The following is a 13,161-nucleotide window of genomic DNA, read 5'->3' as shown; positions in this document are numbered from 1 at the left end:
AACAGTCAAAAATGTGAGAAATGGTCACTGGTCACATTTTTTCCAGTACCGTTGTAACTTTTAATGGTCACTAAACGAACTGTTGTAAGTCGAGAACTACCAATCCTATTAGTAACCACTGAGTGCCAAGAAGATTTCAATATTCGGTATGATCTCCCCTTCCCAGCCTGCCATTTCTCTTCGATTAAACTTGTGGGAAGAATATTGTCTCAAGGAATTCGCTACGAAATAAATTATTGGGTTAGAAACGGTTACAAAAATATGCACCCCAGCCCAGCAAAAACTATTTAATAACTTCGTTAATTGAAGCGCAAGCGCTAAGGATTAATTAAGGAGCGGCGGAAATCCATCTCTCTTTTGCCTTGCAGGAAAACTAGCCAGAAAATTGTTTGGGAATATATATTACAAAATTCGATAAATCCCCGGTGCTATACAGCTTGCTTGGAGATGCTTCATGCTGAAACAGAAGAGGGAAACTAAAGTAGAATAACTGAAAGAGTAGAAGGAAAATAAGAGCATGGAATAGAGTAGAGTAGAGTAGAGTAGAGTAGAGTAGAGTAGAGTAGAGTAGAGTAGAATAGAATAGAATAGAATAGAATAGAATAGAATAGAATAGAATAGAATAGAATAGAATAGAATAGAATAGAATAGAATAGAATGAGTTGGAAGGGACCTTGGAGGTCTTCTAGTCCAACCCCCTGTTTAGGCAGGAAACCCTACACCACTTCAGACAAATGTCTATCCAACATCTTAAAAACTTCCAGTGTTGGAGCATTCACAACTTCTGGAGGCAAGTTGTTCCACTGATTAATTGTTCTAACTGTCAAGAAATTTCTTCTTAGTTCTAGGTTGCTTCTCTCCTTGATTAGTTTCCACCCATTGCTTCTTGTCCTACCCTCAGGTGCTTTGGAGAGTAGCTTGACTCCCTCTTCTTTGGGGCAGCCCCTGACATATTGGAAGACTGCTATCATGTCTCCCCTGGTCCTTCTTTTCATTAAACTAGACATACCCAGTTCCTGCAAGCATTCTTCATATGTTTTAACCTCCAATCATCCCCTAATCCTTTTTGTTGCTCTTCTCTGCACTCTTTCTAGAGTCTCCAAATCTTTTTTACATCATGGTGACCAAAACTGGATGCAAAAGTCCAAGTGTGGCCTTACCAAGGCCTTATAAAGTGGTACTAACACTTCACGTGATCTTGATTCTATCCCTCTGTTGATGTAGCCTACAACTGTGTTGGCTTTTTTGGCTGCCGCTGCACACGGCTGACTCATATTTAAACGGTTGTCCACTAGGACTCCAAGATCCCTCTCACAGTTACTACTATTGAGCAAGGTACCAGCAGTAGACCCCAGGAAGGGGCAGAAAAGTCAAAATGGCAGTCACTCTTTTGATTCCACCTTCCCAGCGGACACCCCTATCAACACCACGAAGGGATTTCTGTAAAAGAGTTTGATGGTTTTGGGGTCTGGATGTGTCATCAAGATTTAGATTTTGATTGGATACTTACATTTTTGTATCACTTAGCTGGGTTTCTATGGAAACCATCGCTGGGTTTTTCTCGCTGCAAAAAAAAAAATTAAAAGAAAATAAAGAGAGCCTTAATTAATACCGCCTCATCTAATAAATAGTAATGTTACTAAGAAAAGTATTATTTCTCATAACATAATTATTTGTTCTAGAAAGGAAAGAAATATAGTAAGGCTCATTCTTCTTAAGATTAAGTGCGATGGCAATCCGTGAGTTGCATTGGAACAAAATTTCCAGGGGGATTTTTAAGGGAAATTAGGAGAAGTCTACAAAATAGTGTAAGAATGTTCTCATCTCTGTCTAAACGCTACTGAATTTTGTGGTTGAATTCTTGATAGTTTTCCTCAAATGAAACCATTTGGCAAAATATTATCCCTATAAGATTAAAATCCTTTGATTTGGTTCAGGTCTCAACAGGATGATAATAATCATAGTTATGGAAAAATTATTTCGCATTCTCTCCTACTGGAATTAGCAAACATTATTACCAAATTTGGTATCTATATTCCCCCGACTCCAGTCCTTGACTTACAAGGACTTGTTTAGTGACTGTTCAGAGTTAACAACCATGCTGAAAAAGCAGACTTGTGAACATTTTTCACACTTATGACCGTTGTAGCAACCCCATGGTCATGTCATCCAAATTCGGATGCTTGGCACTGACTCGTAGTTATGATGGTTACAGTGTCACAAGTTCCCCTTTTGCACCCTTCCGACAAGTGAAGTCAATAGGGACGCCAAATCCACTTAACAACCATGTCACTAACTTAACGATTGGAGTGATTCACTTAACAACTGTGGCAAGAAAGTTCATAAAACGGGCCAAATCTCAACTTAGCACTGCCTTGCTTAGCAACAGAAATTTGGTGCTCATTTGTGGTCGTAAGTCCAGGACGGCCTGTATTATGTTTCCCTGGCCAACTTCTGGGAGAAAAGTCTATGGATCCCAAAATTTCATTGCATTCAATTTCTTCACAAAAAACCTAGGGACTTTTGCATTCAGCGTCCTTACCTGCTTTCACTTTCAATTTCCGTTTTGGATGGGACGTTTCCTCTTTCGGTCTGTTCTTCTGAACGTTTGGACGACTGTGAAAAAGAAGGAATGGAAACTTGCAAGACGCTGGTGTGGAGCTGGATGGAATTCTACAACAGAAAAACATTGTATTTTGCATTAAGCGACAACAGATACCTACCATATTTTTCAGAGTATAAAACACTCCGGAGTATAAGACGCACCTTAGATTTTGGGGACGAAAATAAGGGGAAAAAAATCTGCCTCTGCCTACCAGCATCCATTGGTATTCATCTCGCTAGCGTCCTGTCAGTGTGTGAGAGAGTTGAGGGCTGTTTGGAAACTGAAACAGTATTTGCTGTGTGAGCAACAAGGAAGGAGATGGCAAGGAGCCTGGGCGTGGCTTAGCTCAACTGTTCTGTATTAAAGCTGCATGCTGTGCTGAGCTCTGAAACTAAAACTGAAACTCCTCTCCTCTGCTTGTGTTTTGCTTGTATTTACTACCACGTTGGAAAACCTGCTTTTGGTATTGTATATTTACTTCATGTGTTATATTATATATGAAGAGAAGTTATTGAATCTTGCTGAACCAGTTACTTGTGCGTGCTTTCTGGATGTGATTGCTGTTGCAAACTCTGACATGTCCTTGCAGCAAATAGTGAACAGCCAAGTCAGCTTCAACACATTATTGCAGCCTGATCCAGCACAAGCAGCTGATTGGCAGGTGGATCGGCCTCCTGGAATACCCCCAATCAGCTGTTCCTGGATGCAGGGATTGCAACAGACCATCACCTCCTCCATGCCTCACATTTTTGGCTACATTCAGTGTATAAGACGCACCCAAATTTTCACCCTCTTTTAGGGGAGATCTTATACTCTGAAAAATATGCTTCCAAATACGGAAGTGTTCTCCTCATATTATTTAAGTGTTCTCCTTATATTATTTAAGGTCCATAGTACAGACTTTTTAAAGCCTGAAATTGAATAATACCCATTCAATTTCCCAGGAGGTCTAGAAGGAAAGCTAATGGAGGGAAAAAAATGAAATTACCTCTTCGGAATCTGTTGTCCTCGAGGCTTCATGGTTTGGAGAACTTGAAAGCGGAGTAGAAGAGGGACTTTTCTCAACTTCGCTTAGATTCTGCGGCTCTAACAAAATGGAGGAAACCGATGCTGGACTCCCAGATTCCTCGCTTTCATCATCCTTGCCTAAGAGTAGAAAATTGGAAAATGTATAGATCAAATGTCTTCTTTGGGATCATGGTTTGTCGTTCGGCAAGTAGAGTAGAGTGGAATGGAATAGAAAATATGGAATGGAATAGAATGGAATGGAGTGGAGTGGAGTGGAGTGGAGTGGAGTGGAGTGAAGAGGAGTGGAATGGAGTGGAGTGGAGTGGAATGGAATGGAGTGCTGTGGAATGGAATGGAAAATATGGAATGGAATGGAGTGGAGTGGAATGGAGTGCTGTGGAATGGAGTGGAGTGGAATGGAATAGAAAATATGGAATGGAATGGAAAATATGAAATGGAATGGAGAGGAATGGAATGGAGTGGAATGGAAGGGAGTGGATTGGAATGGAATGGAGTGGAGTGGAGTGGAATACAGTGGAATGGAATAGAAAATATGGAATGCAATGGAAAATATGGAATGGAGTGGAGTGGAATGGAGAGGAATAGAGTGGTATAGAAAATATGGAATGGAATGGAAAATATGGAATGGAATGGAATGGAATCGAGTGGAGAGGAATGGAGTGGAGTGGAATGGAAGGGAGTGGATTGGATTGGAATGGAATGGAGTGGAGTGGAATGGAGTGCTATGGAATGGAATGGAAAATATGGAATGGAATGGAGTGGAGTGGAATAGAAAATATGGAATGGAATAGAAAATATGGAATGGAATGGAAAATATGGAATGGAATGGAATGGAGTGGAATAGTGGAGTGGAGTGGAATAGAAAATATGGAATGAAATGGTCATTCTATACCAGTGTTGGCAAACCTTTTTGGCACCGAATGCCGAAACGGGAGCGCGTGTACACGCAGGGGGAGTGCCGGAAACTGGAAGAGCAGTTTCCTGGCACACACGCACAGGAATGCCAGGAACCAGAAGAGCAGTTCCCTGGCGCAAATGCACACCCCAGGAAGCTGAGCTTCCAGTTTCTGGCACTCCTGCACGGACAAAGACCATCTGGCCAGCACGCCTGTGCACGATGGAACCTGGAAGAGCAACCCAAAAAGAACCTATGGAACATGCAGGTTCACCATCACAGTTCTATACCTTTCTTCCCTTGAGCCAAAATGACCATATCCTGCACCTTCTTGTAGCGATTTAGGGACTGGCGAAGCTCCTCAATCTTCCGATCCTAAAAGAAAGAAAGCCCCCTGTTTGAATCACTTAAGGCATAGAATCACAGAGTCCGAAGGGACCTTGGAGGTCTTCTAGTCCAGCCCCCTGCCCAAAGCAGGAGATCCTGACTGAGCATCAAACTGATTTAGATGTAAAACACCTGAAGGCATCCATGTCTTTTCCCAGGATTGAGTGTGAAGCAAAATGCCTCAATCTGAAGCACGAAAAACTCCAGGATCTTAAGAAGGAGGGGTCCTCGATGCTCTCTGAGTTTGATTGTTTTCTTGCGTACATCTCATTACCCAAATTAGATAGCCTCATTAAGTTCAAGTGTTAGGTGATATCTTCACCAGGACTTTTGATGTTACCTAGTTTGGGTAATGAAATGTATGCAGGAAAACAACCAAGCTCAGAGAGCATCGAGGACCTTAAAGTCCTCCTCCTCCTTCTCTTCCTCCCTTCCATCCCTCTCTTTCTCTTTCTCTTTCTCTTTCTCTTTCTCTTTCTCCTCCTCCTCCTCCATATCTTCTACTTCTTCCTCTTCCCCTCCTTTCTTTCAACTTTTTTCCATACCTCTCTTTCTTTCTCCTTCTCCTCTTCCTATTCCTCCTTCTTCTCCATGTCCTTCTACTTCTTCCCCTTCCCCTCCTCCTCTTTCTCCTTCTTTCCATCCCTCTTTCTCTTTCTCTTTCTCCTTCTCCTTCTTCTCCATATCCTTCTACTTCTTCCCCTTCCCCTCCTCCTTTCTCCTTCTTTCCATCCCTCTCTCTCTTTCTTTCTCCTTCTCCCTCTTTTCCTCCTCGTTCTTCTCCATATCCTTCTACTTCTTCCCCTCCTCCTCTTTCTCCTTCTTTCCATCCCTCTTTCTCTTTCTCCTTCTCCTTCTTCTCCTCCTCCTTCTTCTCCATATCCTTCTACTTCTTCCCCTTCACCTCCTCTTTCAACTTCTTTCCATACCTCTCTTTCTTTCTCCTTCTCCTCTTCCTACTCCTCCTCCTCCATATCCTTCTACTTCTTCCCCTTCCCCTCCTCCTTTCTCCTTCTTTCCATCCCTCTTTCTCTTTCTCCTTCTCCTTCTTTTCCTTCTTCTCCATATCCTTCTACTTCTTCCCCTTCCCATCCTCCTCTTTCTGCTTCTTTACATCCCTCTCTTTCTCCTTCTCCTCCTCCTCCTCCTCTCCACAAAACCCACTCCCTTCTAGCCCTGGTGATGTTACCTAGTTGGGTCATGAAATGTCTGCAAGAAAACAGCATTGCAACTCTGAGCTACAAATATTCTCCTTTACTGATCTTAAAAATTCCAGCAGAATTCATAAATTCCAGCATTTATGACTAGCCTCGGACCCCGGATCCACCAACTCCATACCTCCTTTTTATTCATCAAAATCAGAAAATACTTTCATGCCTACCTTTTCTTCATTTGCTGCCAGTAGAGATTCCACAGCCTTCTTCATCTTTTGAACCTCAACATCTAAAAGATAAAAGCTTACCGCTTACGTTCCCGTGGAAGGTTAGAAAGAAAACCAATCTTGACCAACTCTTATCATTTAGCGCGAACCGGGAAAAATGCAGCTAGATTCCTTTCAGTTAAAACCCAAATTTAAATAGGAAGAAATCAAATTAGTTTTTGATGGAGAAAGGGGCTTGTGATGATCATGGACATTGAAGGTTAATAACCATCATTCCTTGCACACTTCTCGTCCATTACACTACTGTCAGCATTGAAAGACACTGCAAGCCAACGTGTAAATTGAAGTCAACACGAAGCTACAATGTTAACCAAAGTGACCAATTTTAAACCGGGGACAATGTGTGAAGGACCCCAAATCAACGTGAAACGGGAATTCTAAAAACAACAACTTTCCGATTTTCGACTCACTCTTAGCCAACTACGCAACTGTAGCTCTGCCAAATACGGCGGAATGCTCAATCTTATTCATTTATCGTTAACATTACAAATCTCCAGAGATTAAAACATTCCCGATAAGGATGAAATAACAATGACTCTTTTGTAACATCAATACACACACCAAAAAAAAAAAAAAAAAAAAAGGAAAGGAAATTGAACAGCTGAAGAATCATACAAATAACAACAAAAGACAGGGTAATGGACAGTGTCGGATGTTTAGAAGCAGTTATGAAATGGGAGATTTGTGATAAGAAGGTGGGTATCTCTATTGCAATAAAAAGTCGGGCCGATATATGGTGTGTGGTGGGACAGTGGTTAGAAGGCAGTATTGCAGGATGACTCTGCCCACTGACAGCAGTTTGATCCTGATCAGCTCAAGGTTGACTCAGCCTTCCATCCTTCCGAGGTCGGTAAAACGAGGACCCAGATTATTGGGGGCAATATGATGATTCTCTAAGCCACTTAGAGTTGGAAAATAAATCTAAATATAAATCTAAGTGCTATTGCTATTCCTTCCTTCCTTCCTTCATTCCTTTATTCCTTTATTCCCTTTCTCATTCTCCTTCCTGGTGGAACTGTGGTTAGAATGCAGAATTGCAAGCTAACTCAGAATTCGATCCTGACTGGCTCAAGGTTGACTCAGCTTTCCATCCTTCTGAGGTTAGTAAAATGAGGACCCAGATGGTTGGGGGCAAGAGGTTGACTCTGTAAACCGCTTAGAGAGGGCTGTAAAAGGACTATGAAACAGTATATAAGTGCTATTGTTATTGCTATCTTTCTATCATCTACATCTATGGTGGCACAGTGGTTAGAATGCAGTATTGCAGGCTAACTCTGCCCACTGTCAGGAGTTTGATCCTGACGGGCTCAGGGTTGACTCAGCCTTCCTTCCTTCCGAGGTCGGTAAAATGAGGACCCAGATTGTTGGGGGCAACATGCCGACTCTGTAAACCGCTTAAAGAGGGCTGCAAAGCACTGTGAAGCGGTATATTAACTCTGCTATTGCTTTTCAGCTTAAGTTTCACAAAAAAACCAGTAGAAGATGCTATCTGTGACTTAATAAGATATCCGTTGGAACATATAATTTGTGAACTCCGATAAATAAAACCAATTCGACTTGTGAGAATGGAATTTATCAGAGTTATTTGTTGCTCTCAGATCAATTCAATCAATTCAGTTGAACCAAAATGGAGATCTTTGTGTTACCTGCTAAGAGCGTTCCCCTCGGTAAACCAAGGATTGGAATATTGCATTAGAAACCCATCGCTTCCTTTAAAGGAAAAATACAAGTAGTCCTCGACTTACAATGGTTCATTTAGTGACCATTCCAAGTTCCAACAGCACTGAAAAGCGACCATTTTCACTTTGTCACATGATCAAAATTGATTTGTTTGGCAACTGGCTGGTACTTACAACAGTTGCATCGTCCCGGGGTCACGCGATCATGTCTGGAAAACTTCCGACAGGTAAAATTAATGGAGAAACCAGATTGACTTAATAACTGTGTTATTAATTTAAGAGTTGCGGTGATTCACTCAGCAACGGCAGAAAGATAGGTCGTAAAATGGGGCTTAACTTAACCACTCGCTTAACAACAGAAATTTTGGGCTCCATTCTGGTCGCAAATCAAGGACCATCTGTAGAGCATTTAAAAAACACAAGAGTACCCTTTACTGTTTCCCTCACTGGACTAGAGATGAAAGGTGAAGATGCGGCATTGAGGGTTTTGTTAATATGGTTTTAATGTGATACATGCAGGAAGCACTACCAGAAAATGACGTGAGAAATGTGCTGGGGAGAGGACACACACACACAAAAAAAAAACCCTTACTTTTGTCTTTCAGCTTCTTTTTACAATTGTCATCTGTGCAGGAAGACCCACAAGATTGAAAAATTAGACTCCAAGTGTCGAAGCATGTGCAAGACAAATTCAACCCCCCCCCCCCCCCCCGTAGCACATGTGTTACTAGATTTATTTACAAATTGTTCTGGCCCAGCTCCCCGAATACAACAAACCCTCTGAAGTGAACTCAAAGATTCCTTTAATTAGGAGCGTCGGCAGCCCCGGCAAAAAGTTTCTCTCTCACCGCAGGCTAACAAGTCTGTCTGGCCAGGAGATGACTAATTGTCTGCCACACCTATTCATCTCCGCCTCCTGCCTTTTATTCCCAGAGTTAAGGCGGGCCTTCGCTAGCAAAAGTGGCTCTTCTGTCCCAAGGACCGGCCCATAGATTTCCACTGCTCTCCTCTCCTCTGCCTTCTGTGCATCTGCGCTTTAGGCACTGGACCCAGCTGTTCCTCCTCTTCCTCATCAGCCACCTCCATGCCTCATGTTTTTGGCCTCTGTGCTTCATGTTTTCAGTCTCCAAATGCTTCCAGACCCGTTCAAGGCTGCGGGGATCACAGAGCACATCGCCACTGATCACCGCCTCTGTGCATCACATTTTTGGCCTCTGCGCATTGCATTTTTGGCCTCTCTGTGTCGCGTTTTTGAGTGGTCCCCCTTGCTGCCACCGATCCCCGCTGCCTGGAACCACCCAAAAACGCAATGCGCAGAGGCCAAAAAAGGCATGTGCAGAGGCCGAAAACGTGATGTGCAGAGGCAGCAATATGCTCTGGTGATCCCTGCAGCCTTGAACGGGTCTGAAAGGGAGCGTTCGGAGGCCGAAAACGTGAGGCACAGAGGCCAAAAACGTGAGGCACAGAGGTGGCGATGGTTTGTAGCAATCCCTGCAGCCTGGAACAGGTCTAAAATGCAACACACAGGGCCCAAAAATAGCTGAAGGGGGGACGGCGGTGGGCAGGGGTACATTTGGTGTATAAGACACACCCAAATTTTCACCCTCTTTTAGGGGGAGAGGAAGTGTGACTTATACTCTGAAAAATATGGTAACCATCTAGCCCAAGATTGCTCAACTTTCATAACTTTAAGATCTGTGGACTTCAGTTTTCACTGTATGGACTTCAACTCTCAGAATCCCCCAGCCGGCGTCGCAAAAACAGTATTTACAATTTTCGCCTCACCTTTGTCATTGATGTCAATGTCTTCTTTCACTTGAAGGACCAGTTTCTCATGCAATCGTTTTATCTCTGATTCCTTCTGTTCTAATTTCTCTTTTAAAGACAGTAGTTCTTCCTGAACAGACAGAAGAAGAAGAAGAAGAAAAAATCAATATTATTTTGGTTTTCACTTTTAAAAGGGACAGGTTTAAACCAACGTTGGCTGTTTAAAGCAGAGATGGCATTAATTTATTTTGAAATAATTGTATACAACTCAGTGATGGGATTCAGCCAGTTCATGCGAACCGGTAGTTAAACCCCTTCCAAGAGTCCCACACGGACAAAAGAGTCCATTTCAGCTCCCAGGTAAGTGCAGGGAGGCCTCCTAGGCCCAAAATGGAGTGTGGGGGTGCAGCGACCCCCCCTCCCAGCAGCCTATTTTCACTCCCAGGAGGCTGCAGGGAGGCGTCCTAGGCCCAAAATGGGATGCGGGGGGCGCGGCATCCCCCCCGTGGCCCATTTTCACTCCCAGTGGGTGCAGGAGGTTGAGTGATGCCTATCACACCTCCTGGCCACGCCCACCATGGCCACGCCCACCCAGCCGGTCATTAGGGCAGAGAACCAGTTGTTAAATTATTTGAATCCCACCACTGATCCAACTGGGTCAATGATATCACAGGTAGTCCTCACCTTAGCACGATAATTGGGAACCAGACTTTCTACGGATAAACAAAGCGGTTGTTAAGTGAGCCACCGCCGATTTTATGAACATTTTTGCCATATTTAAGCAAATCACTGCGGTTGTTAAGTGTGATTCGCTCAGTTGTTAAATGAATCTGGCTTCCCCCGTTGACTTGGTTTATCAAAAGGTCACAAGAGGGGATCACGCAGCCCCAGGACGCTGCAACCGTCATAAAGATGAATCCGTTGCCAAGCGTCTGAATCGGGATCATGCAGCCGTGAGGATGCTGCAACGGAAATGGTCATTAAACGAATGGTTCTAATTTGAAGTTTACCCTTGCAAATATAAAAATAACCTGTCTTTTAGCCATCTCTGATTTAAACATTCAATATCCTGCGTTGAACTGAAACATAAAAGGATCTTCATTACCATTCGGTCATGCATGACACATTTTCACCAACAATTAAGTGTACAATACTAGACAGGACAATTCTACACTCACTGCTTTCAGGTGGAAGTGAGTCCAGACTGAAAGTTCTTACGACGACGTCTTTCACAAACACAAAATGCTTCAGCATGCTTTGATGCTTAAAATCATAAAAAATAATGCATATGTAGGAATGTAGCTGTGTGCTCCGTACATTTGTTCGTAGGAAAAAAATACAGACACGGATAAAAGATTGAATTATGATGGACCCCAAGGTGCTTTTTCAAAAGGCAACTGGCCTTTTTTTGTTTTGTTTTTTTCCTAGAAGACGTTTCACTTCTCCTCCAAGGAGCTTCTTCAGTTCTTAGGATTGCGATCCTCCCTTTTTCTAAAATCAAAATGCTAGAAGGATCTAGTAATCCAATTTACCTTTCTTTTTTTTTAATGCAAAGAGGCCACAAATCGAGGAATCTTCTCTGCAACAGAGGCACACTTGTCAGCCAAGATGTAAGAGCAAGGGTGGGATTCAGCCGGCTCGGATGAATCAGATGTTAATTTTACATCTGATTCGCCAAACCGGTAGTTGCAAGGAGTGGCTGGCCCCGTCCATCCCACCCCACTCCTCTCAGGAGTCTCCATGCGGCCCGTTTTGGATGCGGGATAAGTGCAGGGGCCGTACAGAGGCTCTGGGAGGGTGAAAAATGGGCCTACCGGAAGTATCGGAAGTCCGGAAATGGGCCCGTTTCCAGCCTCCGGAGCCCGAGTGGGCCACGCCCTCATGGCCAAGCCCACCCAGCAACCGGGCAGAGAAGCGGTTGCTAAACATTTTCAATCCCACCCCTGCGTAAGAGGTTAATACATCCCAAAAACAAATGGAATATTGGTTTACAATAAGGAAAGCTGGAATGGTGGTGGTGGTTTTTTTAAAAAGCTCAGCTTAACGCATTTCAAGAAAGAAACTGGCAGACGATGGTTTTCTGCGTTAGGCTAAATCAAAATATTTAAAAAAAAAAAAAACAGAAACATACACAGATATTTTGGTTTAGTTGGAGACGTACTTCGGAGGGATTTACGTAGGAACAGGAGGGGGAAAAAAGAAATCCATACATGCACCACCCCCGAAAAGAAAAAAAAGGAAAAAGGAAGTTTTAAAATACAGACAAGCAAGATGGTAAAGAGAGTTACAAAAAGCCATGGAAAGTCCATCGATCTACCAGACCTTCAATATTTGACATTTTTGCTCCATCCGTTGCTTCTCGTACTGCATCTGGCTCACTTTGATTTTCATGCTAGAAAGTTTGGCCATTAAAGACTGGCAAGAGGGACAGAGGATGGAAAGAGAAGTAAAGATGTGCCCTGTTCCCCCGAAAATAAGACATCCCCTGATAATAAGCCCAATCCAGCTTTTGAGCGCATGCGCTAAAATAAGCCCTCCCCTGAAAATACTTAAACACATGCACAGCCAATTCCCGCCATTTCCTCTGGTTTTCTCCACACGCCCCAAAATAATAAGACCTCCCCAAAAATAAGGCCAAGTGTTTATTTTGGGGTTCAAAAAAATATAAGACAGGGTCTTATTTTCGGGAAAACATAGTAGGAAAAGAAAAGGCTAAATAATGAGAATAATAAACAGGTCTACATTTAAAGCGAGAGGGATGATCTTCAGTGAAAGATACGCCTATCAAAAGACACCAAATCTTTGAAGCTGTTGTGGCCCGTCAGTGGCCTGTGAGGATTGTAGCTGATTCTGACAGCAAGGAGGCTGGTGTGGTGTTGCGCCAGCAGCCTGTGCAACTGACACTCGAGTCAGACAATGAGGAGGCTGGAGAAGATGTGGTGCCAGAGGCGGGGATTCAGCCAGGGCCTTCAGAACCTCCAGAAGCTCCTTTAAGTGAAGAGGACGAAGAGGAGGAGCCTCTTCTCGATGCACAGGTGCGCAGGGCGGCCAAAATGCAGGAGTGGCTCCTCAGGAGGAGGTCTCCTCGAGAGTAAGGCTTGGGGCTAATTGGCCACTCCCTTAGCCTATTTAAGGAGGAACGCCGACTGAAGCAATTTGTAGGGAACAACTTTAGTTCACTCTCCTTCGCGTCTGGATTCTCTGCAAATTGCTTCAGGGCTTTCTGCCAACCTTCGTAAGATTGTAATTACTTTCTCTTTTGTTACTTATAGGCTGTTAAAAAAGTTTATTAACAGCCTTTGTTTTGAAAAAGACTGAGTTATTTTACTAAATTAAGTTTTGTACAAACTTGGTGTGT

At 43.2% G+C, this 13,161-nt stretch overlaps 1 protein-coding gene across 7 annotated transcripts in view; it reads right to left on the bottom strand.

The window, feature by feature from the left end:
* PPFIBP1 (PPFIA binding protein 1) overlaps positions 1-13,161 on the bottom strand; it is a 96,769-nt gene that overhangs the window by 28,004 nt on the left and 55,604 nt on the right. For 3 of the 7 annotated variants that reach the window (XM_070947864.1, XM_070947865.1, XM_070947867.1), the window contains exons 9-17: positions 12,126-12,218; positions 9,822-9,933; positions 8,629-8,661; positions 6,298-6,359; positions 4,820-4,904; positions 3,594-3,751; positions 2,543-2,673; positions 1,511-1,564; positions 407-457 (exon numbers count right to left, since the gene is read on the bottom strand). In XM_070947864.1, the coding sequence (XP_070803965.1) occupies positions 407-457; positions 1,511-1,564; positions 2,543-2,673; positions 3,594-3,751; positions 4,820-4,904; positions 6,298-6,359; positions 8,629-8,661; positions 9,822-9,933; positions 12,126-12,218 (779 nt within the window). The remainder of the gene's footprint in view (positions 1-406; positions 458-1,510; positions 1,565-2,542; positions 2,674-3,593; positions 3,752-4,819; positions 4,905-6,297; positions 6,360-8,628; positions 8,662-9,821; positions 9,934-12,125; positions 12,219-13,161) is intronic. The other 4 variants (XM_070947866.1, XM_070947871.1, XM_070947868.1 and 1 more) reach the window with 3 other exon arrangements.

This window comes from Pituophis catenifer, unplaced genomic scaffold (assembly GCF_029215685.1).
Source record: "Pituophis catenifer annectens isolate HBS135680 unplaced genomic scaffold, rPitCat1.0.hap2 SCAF_7, whole genome shotgun sequence".
Taxonomy (NCBI): Eukaryota; Metazoa; Chordata; class Lepidosauria; order Squamata; family Colubridae; genus Pituophis; species Pituophis catenifer.
This window is presented reverse-complemented; position numbering and strand designations above follow the sequence as displayed.